Source organism: Ammodytes marinus, assembly GCF_949987685.1.
Source record: "Ammodytes marinus genome assembly, chromosome: 13".
Taxonomy (NCBI): Eukaryota; Metazoa; Chordata; class Actinopteri; order Uranoscopiformes; family Ammodytidae; genus Ammodytes; species Ammodytes marinus.
In genome coordinates, this window is record NC_137217.1 from 24,005,321 (window position 1) to 24,031,256 (window position 25,936).

Below are 25,936 nucleotides of genomic sequence, written 5' to 3' on the forward strand. Positions count from 1 at the left end.
CAAGTTACTGTGTCATTAAAGTGGTGCAGTGTGCAATAAAACAGGCTCCAAACAAATTGGATCACCTTGTTCTCATTGTTTGCTTAAAGACCATCAAAATATTTGCTTTTAGAGGACCTTTCATGAACTGTATTGCTTGAATCACTTACGAGTTAGGAGTCAAAAGTAATTCGTTTTTTATTTACAATCATATGATAACAAAATCCAGACGCCCATCACAGTTTGTAAAAGTTTAACACCCAATCTTTCTTTGATCTGAGATCGCAAACTAATAACCCATTTGATTGAAGATCCCATGAAATGACTTCCTGAACCTACAAAACAGCTCCTCCCTGAAAAGCAGTGCATATTTGGTGGCGATTCACATGCTGGGTTTAGTCAAAACATTAGTTATTTGATCTTTATGTATGTACTACAAATACAACTTGTGTTTCTTAACATAAGCAATACTTCACTTAACAGAGGAGTAGCTTTGTGGTAAAGGTGTGTAGCATATACTATGATCAAAATGTTCTGGGTGAAGTTCAAGTTATAGACATTTGTTTCAGATCACTTCCCCTCTCCCTTGAGTCCCTGTCTTCTACTAACATTTGAAATAAAGTAAAAGTGATAAAAAAACATTTTATGAGACCTTTGTTTTCACTTGGACTACACTTTGTATAAACCGATTAGTGTTCCACAAGTTCATTTAATGTTCCACCTGACTGACCTGTTTTCTTTTTTCAAATAGGCTTTCCTATGTCTCAGGTCAGTTCAGGTCAAATAAAATATGAATATCATATTGTCTGAAGTATGAACTGCACTGTACTCTGCGAAAATATGTTAAGCTACACAACCATTAAAACAAAGTAAATACAAACCTGTTTATACTAATGTTTGATTTAGCATCAAACTTGGTGTTTGTTACAGAGCTGCCATAATAATTCTGTTATATTCTGTTACTACTTAACAGTCCAATTAATTGCAAACACAGAAAACTGTAAAAATCCTTGTATTAACAGTACGCTGGTTTTGGGCAAAATGGGCAAGTAAGTTTAAGTCAATATACTGGGGGGGATTATATAAACGGCAGTATAATCCAAAATAATAACATGAAACTTGCAACAATCCTTCCATGGGATACCAGGTAGATTTTGAACAAGGTTAAGGAAGGTTAGTGCAACAGTCCCAAATAATAGACCTGCAAGTCTGCAGCCAAGCCTCAGTTAAACTCTGACCTTTGTGCACAAGTCACCATCTAGTGGGCTTGCAGGATAAATGCAAGACAATTCAGTTTATCTAATAAATGTAATGGAAATGTTTCAGTGAAACCCTTGATCACAATATATCAATAGGTTTTCAAAATAAAAAGCAACCCTGTGTTTTGATACAAACCGATTTCACGTCTGGATTCTCTCACTTTTCTCACAGTAAAATATCTCATATAAAAGTACTTTTTTGCCATTTGTTCAACAGCATTATCAAAAAACCAAGTGAGAGAAAAAAATTAGTAGAAAAAAAATCAAACTTTACATCCAACACATTAAAAACATGACTCAGTAGCCCATCACTCAGACAAACATCTCTAACTGCCACTGAGGCTGCTCACTGACATGTCTTGTAAACTTTTGCAATTGACAAGATTCTGCTGTTTTCTGGTGTTGTGCCTTTTTTGATGTTGACTGACGACTAACACAACAAATTAAAAAAGAAAATTGAGAAATGAATGACTCCATATCTGCCAGGTCACTGTCCCTGATGTATGTGCAGTCAGCAGATTTAACAAACGGCTTAAATGAGGAGTGAAGGGGTGGGTTTTTTGCCCGGCCAAGCTTCTTTGGCATACTTCTTTTTGCGTGGCTCGTTGTGGGTCTCTGGCAGGTAGGGGGCAGTGACAGGGGTGGGGTTGAGTGTGACAGGGGGCTGGTGAGCCTCTGGGGCCAGGTCCACCTCTGGTGCTGGATTGGGGAAGGGCAGAGGAAGGCCTCCCTGCATAGCAGCACCTCCTGGAGCTCCTGTTGGCTGGTTTTCATGACTGGTGGGAGGCAAGTCCCCATAAAGACCACTGCCCAAGCTGTAGGCATGGATGCGTTTTGATGTCAGGTCATCAAGACCCAAAGTGTTTTGGCTCTCTGATCTACGTTTCTGTAGCAGGGATGACAGAATTTTCTCTTCACAGGTCATACATTTACACACCTTTACAACAGGTCACACACTTAACCCATTGCAAATGATTTAAGTTATAACACTAATTGAGTACATATTTTGTATATTCACTTAAATAGAGCATTGAAAGCAATGTGTGAACATCACAGTCTATACTTTGTAGCTTGTCAACTGAATTGTATAAACTGAAACAGACATTTTTAAATGGCAAAAATAAAAGCTCACCTTGATGGGGACAACAGCAGTTTGCACCATATTTCTAAATCGTCCAACTGAGGGGTCTATATCCTCTGTAAGAATTAAAAATACAAATACAAGTGTTACAAGTGTATTACAGGGGGCATTCTTTTTCTTGAAAAGCACAAATGCGTACATACATATCTGATCAATTTAGTAACTGTAAAAGTGCAAATTGAGAAAAATTCCCTGCAAGGGACATGGTTGAAAAATAAATAAATAATCAAAGTCGAGATCTCGCTCTGTCTGTGTGTGTGTGTGTGTGTGTGTGTGTGTGTGTGTGTGTGTGTGTGTGTGTGTGTGTGTGTGTGTGTGTGTGTGTGTGTGTGTGTGTGTGTGTGTGTGTGTGTGTGTGTGTGTATATTGACAATTACACTTCCACTCTCTGTCCATGGTGTCAAAATGAAGTGAAGCGTTGTCACCTTTCTCTAATGTGCATTGTGAACGTTAGATTTAGGTTGTATTTTGGTGTTAGTGTGAGAGAGAATGCTCCAAGTACTCCTCCATGACTCTTCTCTTGTGTGGTTGGAGTTTGATTTTTTTTTTCTTCAACCAAAAAATTTTTTTTGTCCCTTGCGGGGCTCTGTAAATACCAAATTCTCTAAACTTTGTATAATTGTATTCTCAGTTACATGCCAAGAAACTTTCACACAACAAATTTAAAAATAATTAAGCAGTATATTGCAATTTGCACAAGAATTTTTTTTTTTTTTTAAATCTGATCTTTGACTCTGATTCTGAACCATGAGGTTTGTGGTCTGTTGCATCCCTAATGGTATAAGACTTTCACTTTGATTTTTACCTGGGTTAATGATGGAGTCATCTTCATTAAAGGTAACCCTGGAGTTCCTCCGTTTCCTCTTAGGCCTCTGGATTTCTAGGTTGCCCTCCTCAATGGTCAGTAGGGAGATGCGCTTGTTGTGAGCTGTGTTAAACTCTGTCAAATTCTGGCAAGACGCAAAAGAAAAATGTGTTTTAAATACTCACATTATGTCAAGAATATTACTACTTTACAAAACAACAATATAACAGGCTGAGTAGGATAATATTCATCATAACATCATGGGGCGACTGTGGCTCAGTTGGTAGAGCGTGCCACCTGTGTCATGGTTGTTGTGTCCTTGGGCAAGACACTTCAACCACCTTGCCTCGTGTGAATGTCGATAGTTAGCCTGCTATCGGTGTATGAATGTGTGTGTGAATGGTAACGTGGGAAAGGAAAACAGGTCTCCCTTGAAAAAGAGTATACGGTCTCAATGGGATTTACCTGTATAAATAAAGGTTAAAAAAAATAAAATAAAAATAACACTAGGGGAAAAAGTCAATGTAACTACTTATTATTTAATAGGCAGTAGGCATAAACAGGTAATACTAGATCGTTTGTGAATGTTAAGTTTACATTTTGGACAGTGCATCCCACGCTATTACTACCCATACAAACCACGGTCTGCAAGGATTAAAACAAAATGAAAAATATAACACAAACAAATCCATAAAGAAAACATTTTTAAACATTTAAAACAGCAATTAGTAGCCAAAAATATGTTAATAACGACACAATATGCAGCCATTTTCTTGTTTGGCAGCATGAGAACATTAACACTATCAAGAAACAACATTTACCTCCAACTCCGTCTCTTCCTCTGGAAGCCCAAGCAGCCCTTTAAGCTCCTCATCCTCTCCTGTCTTACTGTCTCCTGAGCCAGCTGTGCCTTGGGTTTGAGGTTTCTCTCTAATGGTGTAGGTCCGGGTCGAGGCACCAAACGATACTGTAGAGTCAATGGGAACCTGCTGAGGCTTGTGTCCCTCCAGGCGGATGTGTCCAAGGAAAGTACCATGAGCTAAAAAAAAATTGGCAAACAAATAATATTCGAGTATCTTGGGAAACATTATGGTTTTCCAATTATGTTACATTTTTATGTAACTGAATCAAATATTAGTTAGACCTGGTGGCACTATCTAAATTGATCATAAAGCAATAATAAAAAAAACACTTCAAAATGCCGTTTTGAACCAATCAAAGGCCAAATTAAGTTTTGTATCGAACTATTGTAAATACAAACGTAAGGTTTCCATTTGACAATACTCTCTTATGTGAGGAAAAGAAAAAAGGCTAGGTCACAGATTTAGTTTAATTGGAAATCAGGCAGGACGACATAGTACTTATTGATGAATCATTTGTTCAATCGCCTGTCTTTTAAGAGTAAAAAACACACATTTCTTGTATTATCTGACCGATTGTGGTCATGTAAATGCAATTGTGTTACACTTGCATTTAAATAAGACAACGAAGCAGCAGGAGTATGATCCATTTACAAAGTGGGACCATATAATATTAAGACTTTTAGCTTGAAAAATGTCAAACAATCTATCGCTTACCAGAATGTTGCCAATCTATTTTCAGTCTATCAACTAACCTTTTCAGCTCTAATGTGTCTCTGCAGTTTAGTTGTATTAGTTCTTCAGTCATAAGCATGTATACAAATCCTTTCCAGAAACTGGTTTTAAATATAAAATGAGCATTCAACTGTGATTGTGAACGATATCTTACTGCTGTTGAGGTCGATGAGAAAGAGCCTCTTCAGGTGTTTGTGGTAGACCAGAGCAGCATGGACACGGGAGCATGACTGATGGTCGGTGGTGAAGTCGCACCAGTCGGGGTTCCTCCCAAACAGGTAGAACTTCTTTTCATCTATGATCAGTTTCTACAGGGAGAGAAAGTTTCAGTGAATAAGGAGAATTGAAACAGCTGGATAAAACCAAGTCTGTAAACAGCCTGAAAATGTATCTGTACCCTTGAGCCATAACTTAACAGTGTTGCTTTCCACTGAAAAGCTTAAATCTCAGGGCGTTTGCTGCTCTTGCACCGTTTAAAACCGTGCAGCCATTACAAATCCCAGTGTGCAAGACATTAGGGACAAAGTGGACTGCCAGGCTCGTATCTGGTGCATTCAACTATCAGTACTGTATCCATGGCTTGCTTTAAGCCTAGCATTTTTAAGACTTTTGAGAGATTGCATTAACACGTTTTAATACCAGTTAAGACCTTGTTTTAAGATTAACTTCAATGCCTTTTAAGAGTGTGTAAGGCTCTGCAAGGAACCCTGGGAGTAACATTTCAAAGCATCTGGTTACCTCCATCAGTTTGTCTCCCTTCATTACGTCTAGATGCAGCCCTTGGGGCGGCTTGCCTGCCCTGAAAGCAAACAGTTGGGTGAACGTTTAAAACATGTAAAACATTCCACATCACAGGCATTTATCCAAAGTTGACCATTACAAGGGAAACATGCACATCGTAGCTTTGTTTCTTCTCTCATTTAAAAAAAGAAAGAAAAGTTTTGTACATAAAAACGTGAGTGCTTGGATCTCTCGATTCAGCTCATGGACATCTTTAGTGTGGTCATCTATCGCAAGAGCAATGCTGTCACAGATTAAGACAAAGGCTAAATGTATCATCTAAACCATCGAGCGTATTCTGATAATCACATGCTTTTCTAAAATTAAGTTTGTGCATCTCCTCTTCTTTTGAGCTGAAAAAACACACCCTAACGCCATATGTGAAATAATGGCACCGTTCGTAGCTTGCTAGCTTAGTCGCTAACATTAGCTGCCGTTACTCCAAGACCCTTCTCGAATGAAAGTGATAAATATGAATGAATGAACGCAGTTTGGTTCCTTTGCGTCTGATACTGCATTACAAGTGAACAGTCACAACTTTAGCATGTGCATTTTCTCACCATGTTGGACAGTCGAAAGGAGGGGGACTCTCTATTATCTCTTTGCTTACTTTAGTCGCCATCTTGCCTCATCTTCTCAAGGCCACGCTGCATGATGGGTAAACGCCTTTTTTTGGGAGTGCTGGGAGTTGTAGTCTTACGACACATTGCATCAAAATAACAGCACATAACCAATTTATTTAGATATATTTTGCCCGACACACCTAAACAGGAGACGGGCAATTAACAAAATGCTCTTGGTCAAATTAGCATTGCGCCGATTTCGATTGAGATTACAATGAACAAGAACAACTTTGAGTTCTCCACTGGGGGATCCTAAAATCCCATATCTGACCAAAATTAGATACAGTTTGCGTTGAGGAAGGCATTTGAAATGTGTCTGATTCAGAGCTGGCCCGAGGCATAAGCGAACTAAGCGGCCGCTTAGGGCCCCCGACTGCCTGGGGGGCCCCCTCCAAAAAATATATATATTTTTTTTTAGTTTGTGTGTTTGATATTAACATCATATTATGCAAATGTGAGTTATCATACAAAAAAAGGAATACAATTTTTTGGTCTAGATAATTAATAGCCTAAAAATGTAATCAGTTAATCTGGGAGGAAATCCGAAATTATCTGATCATGTCACGTTCACATCCATGCACAGTGTGTATTGAGTTTATTTAAAAACAATTGGAAATGGGGCCCTCAGTTGCCCATGCACTGTGTATAGACTATAGCCTATTTCAGCCTTGTCTGTGGAAAAAAAGATACAGTAGCTGGACAACAGAGTTCTTCTGCTTAGTTCCTCACACTGCATTTAAATGCATTCATTATATTACAGAGAAATATGTCCCGTAAAAGAAAAAGAGCTCCAAGCCCAACCCAGAGGACCCTCCATAATATTTTATTTCATATTAATATTTTTATGGAAAATCCATGTGTCCTTCTTCAATAGCTTCTAATTCATCTGACCCAGTGTCTCCAAATTATTTGTTCACACAAAATTTCTCAGATTTAGCCTCTTAATTTTCCTCTCAAAGTGCACCAGATTCATGCATTTCACTTTAAAAAGGTTAAAAAAATCTCCCGGGGGGGCATACCCCCGAACCCCCCAAGGAGGGTCTGAATCTCGGCTGTCTAATATTTTTGCACAGCTGCACAGTGGAGGCACTAGCGGAAAAACACTGGGTGTGTGAATGATATTTAACAAAGATCTATAGTTTCAGCAGCACTAACATTGGAGAGGGGCCCCATAATCATATTTTGCTTAGGGCCCCCTGAAGGCTTGGGCCGGCTCTGGTCTGATTCATGTTGTTGAGGAGAGTTAGTGGTTTCAGAAACAAATATTTCTCAGATGTTAGATTTGTTACAAGAGCAATCGCTCCTAAACAGGAGTTGTGTCTTGACTCTGGTTACTGAGAACAACATAGCTCTATTACTAGAATAAGTCATTATGTTTATTCAAGGCAGCGTCTGATAAGAGCATTGCCTGATTTGATCATGGGAAGACGGGAGGGGAATCAAACAACAGAACAGACTGATTGTTGTAGCCTGGCTTGATCTGGAAAGGGTTGTAAGTTTTGTTGGATGATGTGAGGGGCTGCATCATGATGTCACATATGGGTGGGAGGATTCACAGTGCACATTGCTGGGAGGAAGTGAGGGTGCTGTCTTTTTCTAATATGTGTCTGGGTTAGTTAGAGAGATATCATTATTTGTATAAAGGATGTGGGCTTTGAAGGGAACTGGAACCAAGACCGCAGAGTAGTCCGGTGACTAAAATGAACTAGGCCTAATGAACTCCTTTTCTGGCTCAGAAAAAAACACATATCATTTCCCTTCATTCTTCACATTTTCGTTGTACAGACAACATTTGGGGTTCTAGATCTTTCAGACCTTTGACCAATCTTGAAAGAGGATTCAGTTTGACCATTTAAGAGACGAGTACATTATCCCTTAGTAAGTGTTGTTTGCTCATGCCAGAATTAGTGTCCCCCCCCCTCCACACACACACACACGCGCGCGCACACAAATCTTGACACATAAAAGGTATAAATATCACAGATTTTTGGTGTATTTTCTCTAGGCGATAGCCAATCAAGGCTTTAAGCTGCATAAAATGTAATAGCAGAATAATCCTTTTAAAAACTTTCATAACTTCACAGTAATGAAGGAAGACAGTTTCGATTCAGGCTTAAGGCGTTGTGCCTTAAGCCTGTGAATGCAAGCATCGTGCAAACGGCTCCTGTGACTTCCTCATTCACGTTTGTGGTTTTCTGAGTGAGAAAGTATTGTATTTCAGGCTACCCTTGTCATTTGCTGTCTGCCATCCTTTTTGATAGCAGCACACTGAGGTAACAGTGATGGCAGGCACTGCTTGGCCACTTCAGCAATTCATTGCATCATTGGACAACACTTGTCTGCCAAAGATCCTGCAGGTTTGCTCTGGAGTGTATTTCCAAGGTAGGCCTTTTATTGTCATTATTGTATTCATTGTAAACTTGATACTGGCATGAATTTAAGTGAGGCCAAATATGAAGAGATAAGAGGTTATTTGAAGAGCTTACATTGCTTCATATTGTAACCGTTTTTTGTGTTATGTCAGTTTTTTATCTAATGCATATTTCTATCTATAAAGTATTTGTGTCCTTATTTTTGTAACCCCAAATCAGACGTTGTTCTTGCCAAATAGGACAGTGAGGAATTGTTTTGTTGAAAAGTTTGTATTGCATTTGTAAAACAAAATCGTATTAGAGCAAAAAATATTGTATAAGATGAAAAATAAGATTATTTATTGAATAATATAGAAAAATATCTCCTCGTTGCTGAATTTTGCTCCTATACTTTGCTCCAATTCTAACTTTCTGTTTCAGGTTCTGTTTATGAAATTTCTGGCAGTGAAGTGTGCTTTTCTACTGGGGATCTAATAAAGGTCATTGGTATTGAGCTCCTATCCGTTTGCTGTGAAGACATCAGCAAACATGAGAAGTTTGAACTTCCTATCAGTCACACAGGTTGGTCTGAGCCACAGAAAATGTTCTTGTGAGAACATTTAATTTGATTTGGCTGACCACTGACAACTGACACGTGTTTTGCTGTTTCTCAGGTTTGTTCAAAGTGGTCCCAGAAGACAATCCCTACAGTTCAGTGGAGGAGATGCTGAGCCTGAGGCCTGTTGGACTGGAATCCTGCCTTCCCTTCACTTTCACCTGTCGCTCCAAGACGACCATTGGTGATTTCACACTGGGGGTCGGGAGAACTTTGACAGTTCTCTCCATTGAACAGCGGCAGGGTGAGGAGGATCAGGTGCGCTGCCATGTTCAAGGACAACAGGAATCTTCTGCGGAAATATCTTTCCCACTTTCTTTCCAAGGGGAGTTCAGCGAGTGTGAGAGCGAGGAGTGCTTCACTCTGCGGGAGATCATGTCCTCACCCTGCCTGCGTAGTCGAAGGTTTCGCTTCAGCAACTCCACCAAATATGAACGACCACTTCTCCTCAGTCCAATATACCAGGTCCACGCCATCATGAACTGTGAGTACTACTACTTTTTAAGATTTGATGCGGAATTTTTTTTTATTTGCATACACAATGGTACAACATTTATATGAGGAACAGATTTCATTACATTTTTTGTTTATAAAGTCGAAATGTACTGCACTTAATTATGATTTTGATGTTTATCTATTATACTTGAATTGTTCGTTTCTGTGCCTCTTTGTGTCAGTGTACTCTAAACATACAGTATATTGTACTTTTACCGCAACATTTATTTCCAAGTTTAGAATTAGGCTAATATTTATGTGCAGATTAACAACACTTTTTTGGAGTAACGTGTGCTTTCACTTGATGATCAAAATATTGCTATACTGACACTGGTGTTACTTTTGTTAGTCACATTTCTGAATACTTCTTCCATCCCTGATAAAGATAATTTAACTTCAAGTGCCTATTTTATATTTTCTAACATTGTTTCTCCCATTTTTTTTGGTACAGTGAGGAAGGACATCTTGAAGTTTCCATCCAGCTTAGAGGTGGATGTGGTTGATGTGACTGAGCTGTGTAAGGATGTGAATTTTGTGACCCCGCTCAGTCTGACGGAGATCCTGTCCCAGCCGGATGAATCCTTTCCTAAAGTTGTGGAGATAGTGGAAGGCCCAGATACCCGCTCTTTGTTCAACTGCAGCTGGCTGCCAGAACTCAGCCAGGGGAGCCAATTGGTTTTCCACAAGATAGGAACCTCAGCCATGGTATTATTATCCAGCCCGAAGAGCCGAAAGGCACAGAAGTACTTCCTGGTATCTCAGCAATATGGTGGACGATTTCGGAGGCGGCCAAGAGAGTTTAACTCCGTGTACGAGCTGTACGTCGCTTCAATCCAAGCGCCGGGTCTGAAGTTCAGTGTGACAAGGAACAGTGAGGAAGTTGAGGAGGAGGGTCTGCCCGCCCTCAGTGTGGGGGAACAGCTGGAGATTGTTGGCTGCGAAAGGATGGAGTTGCCTTGTGAAAGCAGCAAAGAACAGAAGCAATCCATTGAGGCCCTTTTGTGTCAGCGTCTCCGAGACCCCGATGATGGGGATGAAGATGATGACGATGAAGAAGCGGTCAAGCAGGAGGATGAGAGACAGCAGATTTATCTTCCTCTCTACATGCATGGTCACTATGTGGAGGTTCTCACTGATAACAAAAAGTACAGACTAAGTGACTTGGGCAAGGAGTGTACTTTGCCACTGGATGTTAAAGTGGTGAGCCGTGATACTGAACTCGAGACTGATCCACTCAGTGGGTTTGCATGTCTCAAAATAGAGGGGGCTATGTTAGAGCCCACCATCCAGGCAAGCTTTCCACACAGGCCAGACCACTGTTTCGAGATCCCAACCCGGTGGCTTTCAATGTCTGTCTCTTTTACCAAAGACCCCCTGCCATGGTCCAGCAGTCAACCACCAAAGTGCCACGTGGATAGGGTTACTGAGGTGACAGACAAGTTCTTTTATGAATTTCGCAAACAGGGGAACGCAGATGAAGCACCTCCACCTCGACCACCAAAGCGAAACATGTCATCTTCAAAGTCTTGCAAGAAATCATCATCAAAATCTATGAAGAAATCATCCAAGGCAGACAAGTCCAAACATCTACAGGACAAAAGCGTTCCAACCAAAGATTTAGCCAATTTGACTTTAACTGGCAAAAAAAGGCCCCCAGCTCCCCCACTTCCAGTAAGTATGTTGTACATGCTTATAATAAATCCCCAAGAGCTATGTCAAATCTATTGTGGTTCACTTAACATATCTTCACGTCCCACGTTACACCACAAAGGGACACAATTCAAGAAGTCTAAAAGTGCTAACAAACTTCAGACTATTCAAATACAAGATGTTTCCTCTTTCTGTTCTGAGAAATAAGTGATCTGTGGAACTGAATGTCTCTTTCCCTTTGTATTGTGCAGGCTGACTTTGATAATGATCAACCTCCACCAGTCGTACCCCGAAAGCATTCAGCGGCTGAAATGACAACAGGCAAGGCTCTGCCAAACACGTATGTGAAAATGGAGGAGTCTACGAAAAAAGGTAAAGCTCTAATCTGCTGTATATCTGAAGTCACCATAAAAAAAAACGGTGTGCTAACGCCAAAATCAACTATTAAGTTCCCCTTCCTTCCAACTTCCCTTCAGCCCCAAGCAGTGTTTCAATTGCAGATGCAAATATTTATTAATAGGTCATCATTATATAGTTAGGCTATTTAAAACAAAGGGTAAGTCCATTATTTAGACAGAGGGCAACTGTAGTTATTGGCAAAGGTTTCTCAAGCAAAGCTAATAGTGCTTTTATATTGGACAATTTTCAGCTGCGCATTTATACACATTTGGTGCTCTAGTATGTATTTATTATGAAAACAGGAAAGTGTGAAACACAAAATAAAATACAGTGCCTATTGTAAGGAAGAAACTGGTTACCCGGTGAGACACTGTGGATCATTGGTGTGTTTTAATTTATTTTTTTGTGACAAAACTTGAGCTTTATGACTAAAATACAAAACTTTTCGGCAGGATCCCCTATTGTTTTAGGCCTTTTCATTGGATGCATTTAACAGTAAGAGACATGAAATATTCAGTATTTCGAATGTAATTGATAAACCGTACTCTCTTTTCCACCAGTGTCACTGTGCAACGTTGAAGCAGATGTGGACAGCGACCATGACTATGAAACTGTGGATGAGACTTTGCTGACAATGATGAAGAATGCGCAGGAGAATGTTAACTTCTACTAAAATGTATGTATATTGCAACAGAAAAAATATCACATTAGGAAATTCAGGGGTATCTAGGGGAAATGTCATATTTCAGCTTTTACACCCTCCTATCTTGAATAATTTCATTCCAATGGACCAAGGTATATAGTCTTATACTTTGGGACTTGAAAAACGAAATATTGTGTTGAAACTATATGTATGTTTTATGTGATTTAATTTCACAGTAAATATTATTATTGTTTTGGATTAAGGCTAGATATTTCTGTTCAATATCAACTTTTACCTAGACAAAATTCCTTGCCGTAAAGAAGGACTTATAGCAACCTGGGAAAACAGCGGACACTAGATGAAGAGGTCATCTTGTTTTGTTTTTATCTGGCATTGCACCGTAATGTCTACAGGATGCACTTATGGCAAAATCATTAAGGAGCCACCGATCACTTTGTTTGCCTACGCAAATATTGGATGACGAAAAAGCATCACTGCAGTGCCTCACTAAACATAACACCCCTGCTTCTCACGTGGTCAGCAAAGCTTATTCTATTCTTCCACCTTCAACATCCTCTTCAGACTGTAGGCTTTAGGTGTGCAACGTAGGTAGGACCCACAAACTTTGATTAGACAAACACACCCTTGTATTTATTGTTGTAGTATTTGTTGAAATATGATACAGAACGTTTGTTCTTTTCTTTCAAACTTATAAGCAATAGTTGATCTAACCATATGGTAATTTTGGAGGTTCTGGTTTGAAGTTATACGTACAATCCCAGTATATTGTGCATTATTAGACAGTAACTGTAGATATTCCATTCTGGATAAACCAACCGCTACGCTATACAGTGTAATCCTGTCCAGTATACTGCAAACAAGTCTTTAAAATAACCAGAGTCAAATCAACTCCTTGTCTTAGAAAAATGCATTCATAAGCTTCACAAATGTATGGGTTACATTGAATTTAAAAGGCATTTGCTGTAGGTCAAACTCCTACAGTTTACATGCAAGCTCTAGTCTAAACAGAAAGGGTTGATGACACATTGGCAACTCTGTGCAGCTTGTCACGCGTTGAAACTGTTGAAATTGCAGAAGCTGTCCTACTCGTCACAGCAAATTAATGATCTGAGAGTAAAAAAAAGGTGCTCTGCATTCTCAAATTCCGCTTTAATATTTATTAAAAATACCGGTTTGGGTTATTACTATTCATGTATACTGTCGACTGGCGAAACTCCCTGTCAACAAAATAATAGTTTAATTTCTTTTTTTGCACCTCTTTTTGATGCATTTCTTTCAAACTGTTGATTAACTGTTCTAGAGTGTACTTGTACTTACAAAATCTTATTATCATGAAAACGGCTTCAGAATGTACCATATGAAGTGTGAATAAGATACAACATGAAATACAAATGAATATGAAATATTGCTGTATTCAAAACCTAGTAAATTTGCACAAACTGCTTGTTCATTATGGGATTGTGCATGGATAAAACTGTTTATAAACCCACTGTACAGATTATGTTAAATTGTAATATTCTGTAAGAAAAAAATAGTTTAAAAAGTGTATGTTTTAATTAGAAAATAAAGAGTTCCTTATAGAAAATCCAAATGAATTTTGTATAATCTTTTAATTATGGCAGAATTGTAAGTTACAAAAACAAAAATATTGAGTGCTTATCTTCAAAGTCTTTAAAATTACAAAATGATTTACAATGAGGAGAGAAATACAGAATATAAGTATTAACTGCTAACAACGGGTACCTCAACATCAATGCCTCTGCAAAATAGCAGAAGCAACCTCAGGAATACAGGATGTGTAAACCAAAAAGGCCTCACAAAAGGAGACCACGTGTTCTTTTATCAACATCCACCACAGTGAAGGACTTTACAGTGGTTCACTCAGTTTGGCAGCATTAACCTGGGCAGAGAGGTTTACATTTAGCTTTGATGGCTTTGAGCTATACAATCTAACCTATTGACATGGATCCGGTCAAATTCAAACAAGCAGCACCACTGGTGCAAAGAAGGTTAATGTTTCTAATCATCGTTGTCTGTTGATTTGTAGTGGTCTTCGTCAATGGTGGAAAAGATGTGACCTTCATTGCTCAGGAATTCCACTGCTTGTCTGTTAGAGCACAACAATAAATATCATTAGTATTTTTGAAGCACTTGTGTTCCGTACTTAAACCAATACAAATAAAACCTTTAAACTTATCAAACAGTCTGAGACTTCTGATTTCTGCAATCTTTAGTTTAGAAGTAGCCTTTGAACACATTTCACAGGCTTAAAAGGCGATACAGCAATTAGACCATAGAGAGGAAATGAACTTGCAGCTATTTTGATATTGTTAATCCCTTACTTAGGGACAGTAACTGATTTAAGTATAAGAATTCACTACAACAGCACAATGTTAATGTTATGTTATGGTGGGTCATCCGTGTAGGACTTAGAAATTCTCTTACTTGATGAGACCCAGACTGATGCCACTGAGTCGCTGCTTTATGTCCTGAATGCTGATGCCCTGTGGGTCTGGACAGCCTCTTATCAAACTCAGCACCTTGTGAAATAAACAATGAAAGATCAAACATCAACAAACAGTAATAGAGGCATCCTTGCAACTCCAGCAACTATTACTTATTTATCTCAAGAATTCATATTTTTCTCAGCAATTCATAGTAATAGCAATAGGGATGCACCGAATATTCGGCCACCGAAAAAGTTCGGCCGAAAATGGCAAAATAAGTCATTTTCGGTTTCGGCCCGAAACAGTTAAAAAGCCGAACAACATTACCGAAAATTGGCGAACTAAATGACACTAAGGAAATATGTTTTTAAAAGAGCTGCGCGCTTGTAAACCAGGAAATGGCAGTAAAGAGAGACGTAACCGTGTATGCGAGTCCACGTCTCTTTGTGACCGCGCAGCAGGAGCAGTTTGGAGCGTGCATGAAAATGTCAGAGTCCAATGTGGGAGCAACTGGATGAAACACGGCGCAGACAGTGCAATGCTTAATGCAGCATAAAGTTAAAACGCTCGTCCAAGACTGATGTTTAATCACCATAGAAACACAAAAGCCTTGCGCGAGCGAAGCAGCGATTCACCCGGTGAAACTCTGTGACAGTGTGACAGTTGGTAACGGTGTCACTCACAGTGACACCTCGCCGGTGAGGGCCGCAGCGCAAAAAAAACTTTAGTTAGTTTCATCTAAAATGATAACCGGAGATATCCTGTCCGTTAGCGCTGTTGGGGGAAAAGGCTCCTACGGTCTGATTGCATTTCTCGAGCCTGAATACACAGAGCCAAGTCGGCAAACTGACAGTGCGACTAAATATATGTCCAGCAAGCCGCCTCCCCCCGTTAGTTTCATTCTACAGACGAAAAGGTTTACAATCACCTCCTAAGAATGGACATCGTTTAAAGCCTCTCATTGTTATGATCAGGGCTTTGAAGCAAATTCTGAAGTCTGAACATTATGGTGGCAGCTGTGGTGCAGTTTTTTTTAGAGCAACTCAACCTGCACTGCAAAAAATGAAGAAAGGCAATAAGTCAATCTTTTTGTAGATTCATCCTCATATAAGTCAAGGTAAAAATCAGTCGGAGGTTCACAAATTAATTCCTAGTAAAATATTAATTTTACTCTTAGATTTGAAGGTTTTACTGTTTAATTATTTATTTAGGGTTGCTTTTTAGTTGTAGGCTATGTTTGAGGAGAACATTTGGGAGTTCATGTATGCAATGTTGAAATAATTGACTAAATAATAAACAAAACTGCAAAAGCCTCTTTCGGTATTCGGTTTCGGCCTTTCGGCCAACTGTTTATTTTTATTCGGTTTCGGTTTCGGCCAAGAATTTTCATTTCGGTGCATCCCTAAATAGCAATGAGGGACGGATTACAAGAAGTATCACACACTTGTGTGGTGCAACAAGTTTTTCTGTGAGTGTTGAAAAAAAAAGAAAGAAGAAAAAGCTTGTGTTCTGCAAGTCACGAAAATTCTTTATATCTAGGTAGTGATCTCGACCAAATGTGTTGGTTGGCATGATTTAAATTATTACCAAGTCCAAAAGTCAAATTCCAGACAAAAGGCAACGGTAGTAAAAGTAGTGTATTTTAAAATTCTTAGATATGATATGTAATTTTGGCTCACCTGATTCTGGTTTCCACTTAACCCATTGTTCACCATGTCGTTAGCACCTGCATAGCTCCCTCCCATACCCCCTGTGCTTCCCATGTCGGGCCGTGACGCGGGTGTGACGCTGTTCATTCCTCCTCCGGTACCAGACTTAAAAGAGAAACAAAACTAAATAGTCAGGACACATGTCATGGGAACAGCAACAGAGATATTTGAAAAAATTGATTCTTATAATTGGGACTTGAGCAAAATGTATTTCTGTACTTCCCTTCATGGAAAAATGATTACATAACAGTGTTGGTACATGCTGAAACCAGGTCGGGTATACTCTCCTCACATAATAATTAATGGAAACAATTCTAAGAGTACTTAAGGAAACAACATTCTTCAAAACAGTTAGAATTTACAGGAACAGATGGTTAACCTGACTTCCTCATTTTCTATGTCTCCAACCAAAGATAAAGGCTACTGAGGTTAATGCTAGAGTTTCCTCACCATGTTCTGAGGTTTGCCGAGCGCCATGTGTGCTTGGACGACTTCCAGCATGTGTGAGGTGATTTCATTCATGTCCTCAAGGGGCCTGACACTGAACGCCACAACAGACCTGTGGCTCTGTTGAAACAGGAACAGTCATAAAAAAGAAAATGTTATATTCACAGAGGAACTGAAGACAGTAAACAGATCAGATAAGAATGATTTACCCGAACTTCTCACGTTATCATGTATTCAAAGAAACAAAACATCATAAAGCAAAGCTTTGTTTTTGTTTCAGAGTATTTTAAGACAGCAAACTCACCTGGAAGGAGCGCAAATTGCCAGAGACTTTGACGTACATGCCTGGAGGCAAGACAGTGCTGTCCACACTGGGATCCTGTATAAACCAAAAGAACAGTGATGCTAAGGTGCTTGACTTGTTTAGTTTACCAGACAAAGACATGCTACAGCTTCTGAAAAATAAACAATAGCCCCTTTTACACAGCCAGTGAAAGCCGGGAATATGCCGGCCTTTCAGCCCTCTGCCCTGCTGTTTAAATGTGACCGTTGCGGAACGAGGGAAGAAAGGTGCGAGTGATTGTTCCAGGAATTTTACTACCTCGGGGGGGGGGGTAGTAAGATTCCCGACACAATCAGTTCCGCCTCTGTTTAAATGCTCCAGCTTGTTGTTGCGGAACAGGGGGAAGTTTGACGTTCCATAGCCTACGTTCTAAACATGCGACCATGTTAGCAGTTGAAGGACGTGTGTTTAACATTAATCACGGCGGCCTGATGTCCCGTAAAAATCACCAAATAAAAGGAACGGCGTATAATCTATCTGATCATAAGGTCCGCTGCTCAATCCAAACCCCCACGCTTCATTTTGCAGTGTATGAGTCTATTTCTGCCCAGTAGAAGTTGTACAATGGAAAAGCTAGGCTAGGCTAAGCTAGGTTAAGCGGCTGCTACCGGATCGCCGCCACTATTATCATTCTAAGTCTGAGCGTATATCCACACTTTATTTCTGCCTACAGTAACGTGACTTCACACACTGTGTGTATGTGTGTCTGATTGGCAGATCTCTGCCCTCACAAAGAGACTCGCTTACAGCCAACCTGTCACACAAACACACACACAGCTGTGTGAAGCGGATTGATTTTGTCAGTTTTGACGTGTTTATCATTAATCACGGCGGCCTGATGTCCCGTAAAAATCACCAAATAAAAGGAACGGCGTATAATCTATCTGGTCATAAGGTCCGCTGCTCAATCCAAACCCCCGCGCTTAATTTTGCAGAGTCTATTTCTGCCCAGGGGAAGTTGTACAATGGGAAAGCTAGGCTAGGCTAAGCCAGGCTGTAACCGGATCGCCGCCGCTATCTCACACACACACACACACACACACACACACACACACACACACACACACACACACACACACACACACACACACACACACACACACACACACACACACACACACACACACACACACACACACACACACACACACACACACACACACACACACACACACACACACACACACACACACACACACAGGATTGATTTTGTCAGTTTGGTTAACAGTCCCAGTGATGTTGGACTCAGCGCGTAGCGAGATCAACTGGCACATCGTGGGGACAGTAAAATACGGCCCTCTTACTGCAAGCTCCAGCACTTCTGCTCTCAATTCACCGGACAGTGTTGTTGTAAAGCAGCTGACCGGCGCGGCGCTAAATGTTTACGTCACACCTGACGCTGTTTACAAGCACCTCTTTCATTCCGGAACGCTGTGTAAAAGGAGCTACTGATGCGCCAGCAGGCCGGCGTTGCTTGGTTCTGTGTAAATAACACAGAAGCAAGCAAAGCCGGCATTTTGGAGTGATGTTGTTCCGTCAATATGCCGCAATCTCTGTGTAAAAGGGGCTATAGTATATTATGTTTGTTTCTTCAACACAAGTTTGTTGGAGAATTATTGTGGAAAGAAAGTGTTGCATTACTGCTACAGCATGGTACATTGTGTCTTACAGGCCTCTGTGTGTAATATGTTCAATAAACAGAGTGAAGGTGTCATTTCCCCCAATTATGGAATGAGTGTCTCTATGCTTGCCTGTTTTTGTAATGTATATTTTCCACATTTTACAATTATGACCTCATAACGTATCAGCGATCAAATGTGCCTGTAAACCAAAACTATGGATGGTCTATACTTTATTCAATAAAATTATCCCACATCTAAATGTCATCTAACTTATTAATGGTTAAAAAAACATTACAAAAAAACAGGAAATCTCCCACAATGGTTTGCTTTTTTGTATTTCACAAAATATTTGGTGTTAAACTTATTTTTATATTTGACAAGAGAAATAATTCAGGGTTCCTCGAAAAGTGAGTGAGTTTAATACAACAGCCAAATATTTTGAAATTGTGCAAGGTAAAAAAAACATCCCCACTGACCTCTGTGTCTACCCACTGCTTCACATCCATGGGAGCGCCTGTCATGTCATCGACCTTGTACTGGATGTTGGTCATGGATTTGTCTGTGCTCCTGATGATACCCACAATGGTGACCTATGACACAGAACATAAACAAAGAAAAATGGAAAACTTCTTTAGTAGTGAAACAAAACGCTGCAGTGTTTCATCTCGAGTTAATACATATATGGCATCAAACAATTGGCTTAAGAAAAAGAAAAGGGAAGTCAATGCAGGCTGTGGGTTATTGGAGCAGTTTTGTATTTTTTTTTATCCAAGTTCTCCCACATACTTAAATATTCAATTTATTTGTCTTCAAAAAGCTTGTTTTATCCCTAATTCCAACACTCCAAAAACCAAACATTTTCAGTTTACTATCATATAATGACAAAGAAAATCGCTGAGCCCTCAGTCCTCACATTTGAGAAGCTAGAAATTGCCAAATAAATATTAAATCATAAATAATCTATCACAATATTTTCCTATTGTGTGCCTGTTGCTTGATAAATTTATCAGTCAATATCAGCTCTACCGACATATTTTAGAAGTCAAAAAGTTTGATGACAAAATAAAATTAATGACAGATCAAGTGATAATGATATTAGTGGCAGCTTAGTGCAACTGCACCACTTGACACACCACAGAGTTATTGTTATGTTCCGCAAGAACACAATTCCTGCTATGCTTCAGCTTACCTGGGCTACTTCTACCTCTCCAACTTTGAAGGCCTCATCAGCCTGGGAAGCCGACATCAGCTGAGACACTGTGCAGGGAATTATTTGTGTGGCACGGGTTCTCTGCAAAGCATAAACAAACACAAGCATAGGTTAATTGCTATGCCTCAATTAGTGTGTCCATCTCGACACAGCAATATAGCCACATATGTGTGAATGGGAAAGCTAAGGGAAGCTATAGTTTGGTAAATGTATTGTGGTCAAAATATGAAAATGCAACTTCAGGGATAATGTTATTGTGATGGTGTTCTGTTTCAGATATCCAGAGGAAATACAGAGGTTGTAGTGTCATTTTAAACTTCAGTACAAACCCCTTTCTTCTCTCCTCCCTGGGATAAGGAAGGGGATGCAAAGCCTCCTGGAGACTGAGTGTAACCCCCGCCAACACTCGACTCGCTGTACCCTCCTGAAAACGCAGAAAGGCATTGACATATAAGATAAGGAACAGTGTATTCGCCATGCTTCCCATTTAAAAAAAAAAACTTTGACGTTAAAAAGAAGCAGCAACCAAGTGGCATGGTAGAAGTCGAGCTAAAGTTAGTTAGCCGCAGATAGACACGTCAACAAACAGACCTGACCACATTATGAAACAAAACAGCAAGGATATTGAACTCACCCTGATTCCACATGTTAGCACCTTGCAAATTAAGTTTATAAAATCAAATATGAAACGTTACTGACACTGTGTAGCAGGGACAACAATAACACAGGTTTGTTCAGTAGAGTAGACCGCTTCCTTGTGTTGTCCCGCGCGCCAAACTCAACGTACAACGCATGCGCGTAGGAGAAGTCCCGCGAAACCTACGTAGATTGTAAAGAGGGATTTAAGCCCTGATCTAAGCTTGTCAGATAGTCGTTCCTCTCTGGATATATATATAATATACCGACTCAAACTCTCAGTTATTGCTCTAACCAGATATTAACCTCTAATCATCCAACTTTTTGGCTGACATGGCTTGTTAGGGGCGGAACACAGCGTTGAAAAAAAGAGCGCCTGAAAGACAATGCTCGGGGGGAAATTATTTAGTGTTGAGTGAGGAAGGCTTTGCTGCCTTTACGACTTGTTGGAAATAACAATGGATTATACAAGGGAAATAACCAATAACAAACTAAATATCAGCCATATCGCTGCTTCTGTTGCACCTGAACTGCTTTGTGATCGTATACCACATGACTCTAAAAGTCCAAATAAGGACACTATAAGCATTAAGCAGTTCTCTGTAAGTAAACGTTACGGGGCATAATGCAGATTTATGAAAACAACTAATCATACTGTCGAAAAAGCTGTAACAATTTTGAAATTCTAAAATGTCTAAACTACCTACTTTGCATACGTTCTTCAGCTTGATTAACATCTTACAATCAAACATCAACTGTGGGCCAATGCAATGTGACAATATCAAAGGAATCGTATCTCTGGAGTTAACAGTTCGAGGAAAAGTACGAGCATCACTCAAAGGCAGCATACGTGACTTCTGCCCTTTTATTATACTATTTATGCTTTTTATAGATTAAACAAAAAAAAGTTACATTTACAGCTTGACATGAACACAATGATTAAAGAAAATACAAAAAAACATAAATTTGTTCTGTGAGCGCAGGGTATAGTAGCCTAACATTTAAATGTCTAAGACAGTAGGCTACTAGGCCTACATGAACATAGTTCGCATGGGGGGATTCGGCCACCCGGATCTGCCCCGTTATGGCATTTTCAAATATGCCAATGTTGATGTAGCTGCTAGGCTACTTCTCTTTTTTATACAGAACTCATCAATGTTTAAGTTTAAACGTAGGGGAGAACGGGGTAAGTAGGCACACTTTTTACTCTAGTGAGAATTGCTCATCACCAAAACATCTGTCAATAGCCATTCCTACATTAAATTGAAGCTTAAGGTGTTGGCTAGAAATGTGTGTCTCTCTTTTTTTCCAACTTATTGTAATGAAGAAGTAATTTACCATCAAAGACACTCTGACACATTGTGACAACCAACCCCATCAAGGGGTCGGTTGTCACACACTATGGGGTTGTTTGTCACAATGTTATCTTAATGGGAAAAATCTTAAAAAGAAGGCAAGGAGGCAGAACCAAATTTGAATGTTTAATTGCATTGTCAAGTTGACAAATAGGCCTACATAACGTTCTGTAGCCTTGGCAGCTGGTCTAGTTTGGGATGCACTGGAATGTTTTGATTTTGTTGCTTTTTTTTCTTTTGCTTGCTAGCTGCCTTTTCCTGCTCTATTCTTTCCTTCTCTGGGGTGTCAGTGAGGATACAGCTTGACAATTTCTTTCGTTATTGGGTTCCTTTTCTGGCTGCAGCCTTGAGATAACATGTGACAACCAACCCCCCAAAAAATTTGACGACCAACCCCGACTTGAATTTCTTGCTAGCATCAAGGCCAACAACCATCTGACAACTAATTAGCTTGCTAACCACAATCTAAACTATAGTTTACCCTTCACACTTTCTGAGGGTAACAAGTGTTTTGTTATAAACCCATTGTGTAAAAGCCTAAAAGAAAAATACTGAGAAGCAAAATATTTTGAATTTGACATGAAAAACACAAAACATCCTCTCACCTGAAATGCAGCTGTCTTCCTCCAAGGAAGTCTATGTATGTGACCTCTGATCCCAATTCTGGGCCTTTTTTATATCAACATTTCAGAGCTAGCGCGCTCTGGTGGCGAGATATAACGAATGTGACATCCAACCCATGTGACAAATTACCCCGTTCTCCCCTATATGACGGGCAATGAGAAGCCTATAATAAGCTATCAGGCCTGTCATCTTAGTTTTATAGACCTATTTACAATGTTTACAACAGAGGGAACAAAATATAGTTGCAGATGAATGGACAGACTTCAAAGGCAGCGTGTAAAGCTGTTGGTTATCTAATCTTGCTTTGCCTTTATAGACTTACCTTTCAAACTTGGACTTGACTTCTTCCAGATGTTTGATTTCTTCAAAGAGTTCAACATGACAACAGTGAGGCTGCTCCTTTCTTGTCTGCTTTTCAAAGAAGTTACTTCGTTATCAGGTGAGTCAAAATAGCACATAGTAGACTATTGGTGACATAATTTTTTTTTTAAAGTCCATGTGCGTAATTACGCGTCGTCTTTGTCCAGGAAACTTCTGGCACATCACGGATCAGCACTGGGATCCAACATACAAACTGAGCGACAATCCTGAACTTGTGTGCGCATCAAGTGGAAAACGACCTGCAGCCAATGCGGGGAAATTTGGAGACTACGCTTGTGACTCGCCATGGCACCTTATTAACTCCTCTGTGTATGCCATGAAGGATATTCTGCCAGATCCGGACTTCATTTTATGGACCGGGTATGTAGGCCTATGCTTCAGGCTGATTGATCATTTTCCACAAATCTTGCTGGCTTGTTAATTAAGACCAAGGTCCATCTACATAGAATATCTACTGGCTTCGTAGTCATCCTGCATTTAAAAAAATAAGATATTATGGACAATGGGCACAGCTTGGAACTATTTTACCACTAAAAGATTAAAGCCTTTGGCCCACATTGTAAATTATATTCCTACTCTAATTAAGTGGAGCCAGTCCAACCCTGTGGCCCAATACATTTTCACTTCCTCCACTTCCTATTTTAAACCTTAAACTATCTACCATATTTTGTTTCGCTTCTCAGAGATGACACACCACATGTACCCAATCAGGATCTGGGAGAAGAAGAAGTTCTGCTCATTATCAGCAACCTCACCCACATCATAAAACAAGTGTTTCCAAGTATGTGTTAGGTCAAGATAAGTCATATAGGCCTACTGTATTTTAGGTATAAAACACAAGAGATCAGTATCATTAACTGTTGTAGTATTGTTTGTTTAGTATGAGTGATGAGAACTTTAAATCAATGCATTCCTTAGACACTAAAGTGTACTCTGCCCTGGGCAACCATGACTACCACCCGAAGAGCCAGCTTCCTGCAGCCCCAAACAACATCTATAACGGAACAGCAGAACTGTGGCAGGATTGGTTGGATCCCGAGTCTCAAGAAACATTTAAAAAAGGTGGATAGGGCCTCCTGTGATACCCTGACATTCATTCATATGATATTTATACAATTGCTCGCTTTCCCTAAAAATCAATGAATCACCTTTTAGGACAAATTGAGTGCAAAACACAAATTGTATATTTGTAATAGTGTCATACATTTACTGCAATATTTGTCTTTACAAAGGTGGATACTACACAGAAAAGCTGCTGAATCGAACAGGTTTCAGGATGCTGGTCCTCAACACTAATCTCTATTATGACCAGAACAAGCGGACCCAGAACATGGATGACCCAGCGGGCCAGTTTGGCTGGATGGACCAGGTTCTTACAGAGGCCGCCCACAATAAAGAAAAGGCAAAGCAACTTGTCTATCTAAATTGAATTTCACAGGGCTGCTTGGAGCTTGGTCACCTAAGGAGACAACCATTATTTGCTATTGCGCCTTCTTTTAAAGTCACATTTTAAGTCCTGATTAGGAGGGCAATACAAATATTCAGTGCATATTCGATGCTTGTTTGATTGTTCCTCTTTAAACTCTACATTGGTAACTCTTCCAGGTGTACATCATCGGCCACGTCCCGCCAGGGTTCTTTGAGAAGAAGAGAAGTAAGCCCTGGTTCACACCTGAATTCAACAAGCTGTATTTGGATATGATTCGTAAACATCATAAAGTCATACTTGGACAGTTCTTTGGCCATCATCATACTGATAGCTTCAGGATGTTCTACAACTCAGAGGGTACGTTCAGACTGTTGTAATCCATCAATGGGGATTGTTTGGTAAATTAATCTTTTGACTGTGATACACAGTGACATATACAAATATTCTTACTGACTCACATCAAGTGCCAAAATGGCCCTTCTGTTTCCATAGGCTCTCCTATTAGTACGATGTTCCTCAGCCCTGGTGTCACACCATGGAAAACAACACTTCCTGGAGTCCTGGATGGAGCCAACAACCCTGGGATTCGTGTCTTTGAATATGATACCCAAACACTCCTGGTCAAAGTAAGTCAAAGTTGGTCTGTAAAATCCAAAATGAATTATATTTTGGAGCCTTTCTAAGATGTGAGACACAGCCTTGTTGCATTTTAGAAAATAATGTGCAACCTCCACAAAAGCACTAACCGCTTTCATGTTCTGGTTTCTTTTTTTCTTTACTTTTTTTTACCACGTTTGAACACGGGCAGGATGTGGTGACCTATTATCTGAACCTGACACATGCTAATGCAGCCCGTGGACGTTGGGAGAAGGAGTATCGCCTAACAGAGAGCTTCAGAGTACCAGACGCATCACCAGCCTCCATGCATCAGGCTTTGGAGCGCATTGCCAATGACCACTGCTACCTGCAGAAATACTATGAGTTCAACTCAGTCAGCTACGACCTGACGGAGTGCAACAGTGACTGCCGTGTTGATCATGTGTGTGCAGCCAGAGAGGTAGACTTTGACACGTATGAACGATGTGTGAAAGGAGGGGCAACTGCCATATATGGCAGGTTGCTGACAGTCCTTTCTGTAGCTCTTTGCCTGGTGTTGGCCAATCGGTAATCACCATCTATGTCACAGATTGTGTTTTATTGAGGCTTTAGGGAGTAAATACAAAAATTCCAAATTCAAGAGCAACAGCATTGTTGCAAAGCAGTTTTTTTTTTAAATTCTTATAAATAGTAATGGTTTGCATTATGGCATCTATTAATAATAATAATTGAAACGAATCATGCACTGAATTTAGCACTTAAGCTAGGAAAAATAACCT

General features: G+C 39.9%; 4 protein-coding genes across 4 annotated transcripts; 2 read left to right on the plus strand and 2 right to left on the minus strand.

Moving 5' to 3' along the window:
- Positions 1-159: 159 nt before the first annotated feature.
- ppp1r8b (protein phosphatase 1, regulatory subunit 8b) lies at positions 160-6,203 on the minus strand. The gene is made up of 7 exons (XM_080039349.1): positions 6,120-6,203; positions 5,518-5,578; positions 4,934-5,087; positions 4,006-4,223; positions 3,185-3,329; positions 2,371-2,435; positions 160-2,124 (listed from the first exon to the last, which is right to left on the minus strand). The coding sequence occupies exons 1-7, from the start codon at positions 6,179-6,181 to the stop codon at positions 1,771-1,773; spliced, it is 1,059 nt and encodes a 352-aa protein (XP_079895475.1). The 5' UTR covers positions 6,182-6,203; the 3' UTR covers positions 160-1,770.
- Positions 6,204-8,449: 2,246 nt separating this feature from the next.
- Positions 8,450-13,793, plus strand: themis2 (thymocyte selection associated family member 2). Its single transcript, XM_080038958.1, has 6 exons — positions 8,450-8,564; positions 8,975-9,115; positions 9,208-9,633; positions 10,096-11,315; positions 11,546-11,666; positions 12,254-13,793. The coding sequence occupies exons 1-6, from the start codon at positions 8,465-8,467 to the stop codon at positions 12,364-12,366; spliced, it is 2,121 nt and encodes a 706-aa protein (XP_079895084.1). The 5' UTR covers positions 8,450-8,464; the 3' UTR covers positions 12,367-13,793.
- Positions 13,794-13,948: 155 nt separating this feature from the next.
- rpa2 (replication protein A2) lies at positions 13,949-20,906 on the minus strand. The gene is made up of 9 exons (XM_080038960.1): positions 20,770-20,906; positions 20,465-20,559; positions 20,115-20,216; positions 19,402-19,515; positions 17,265-17,339; positions 16,964-17,080; positions 16,484-16,618; positions 14,803-14,897; positions 13,949-14,464 (listed from the first exon to the last, which is right to left on the minus strand). The coding sequence occupies exons 1-9, from the start codon at positions 20,780-20,782 to the stop codon at positions 14,377-14,379; spliced, it is 834 nt and encodes a 277-aa protein (XP_079895086.1). The 5' UTR covers positions 20,783-20,906; the 3' UTR covers positions 13,949-14,376.
- A 2,195-nt stretch (positions 20,907-23,101) lies between these two features.
- On the plus strand, positions 23,102-25,728 carry smpdl3b (sphingomyelin phosphodiesterase acid like 3B; the record flags this gene model as incomplete). The annotated part of the gene is made up of 8 exons (XM_080038959.1): positions 23,102-23,189; positions 23,278-23,491; positions 23,815-23,912; positions 24,050-24,193; positions 24,364-24,533; positions 24,737-24,917; positions 25,053-25,186; positions 25,369-25,728. 8 exons carry the CDS (start codon positions 23,102-23,104, stop codon positions 25,726-25,728), a joined length of 1,389 nt encoding a protein of 462 aa, XP_079895085.1.
- Positions 25,729-25,936: the final 208 nt, after the last annotated feature.

Bases quoted from the DNA above. Each gene is read 5' to 3' on its own strand.
- ppp1r8b (XM_080039349.1), bottom strand. From the start codon at position 6,181: ATGGCGACTAAAGTAAGCAAAGAGATAATAGAGAGTCCCCCTCCTTTC. The intron at 5,088-5,517 runs GTAACCAGATGC...CTCTCCCTGTAG, and splicing joins AGGGAGACAAACTGATGGAG to AAACTGATCATAGATGAAAA. The intron at 3,330-4,005 runs GTAAATGTTGTT...GCGTCTTGCCAG, and splicing joins AGGAAGAGACGGAGTTGGAG to AATTTGACAGAGTTTAACAC.
- themis2 (XM_080038958.1), top strand. From the start codon at position 8,465: ATGGCAGGCACTGCTTGGCCACTTCAGCAATTCATTGCATCATTGGAC. The intron at 8,565-8,974 runs GTAGGCCTTTTA...TTTCTGTTTCAG, and splicing joins CTCTGGAGTGTATTTCCAAG to GTTCTGTTTATGAAATTTCT. The intron at 11,667-12,253 runs GTAAAGCTCTAA...CTTTTCCACCAG, and splicing joins GGAGGAGTCTACGAAAAAAG to TGTCACTGTGCAACGTTGAA.
- rpa2 (XM_080038960.1), bottom strand. The intron at 19,516-20,114 runs GTAAGCTGAAGC...TCTGTGTCATAG, and splicing joins GAGAGGTAGAAGTAGCCCAG to GTCACCATTGTGGGTATCAT. The intron at 16,619-16,963 runs GTGAGGAAACTC...TTCTCTTTTAAG, and splicing joins TCGGCAAACCTCAGAACATG to TCTGGTACCGGAGGAGGAAT.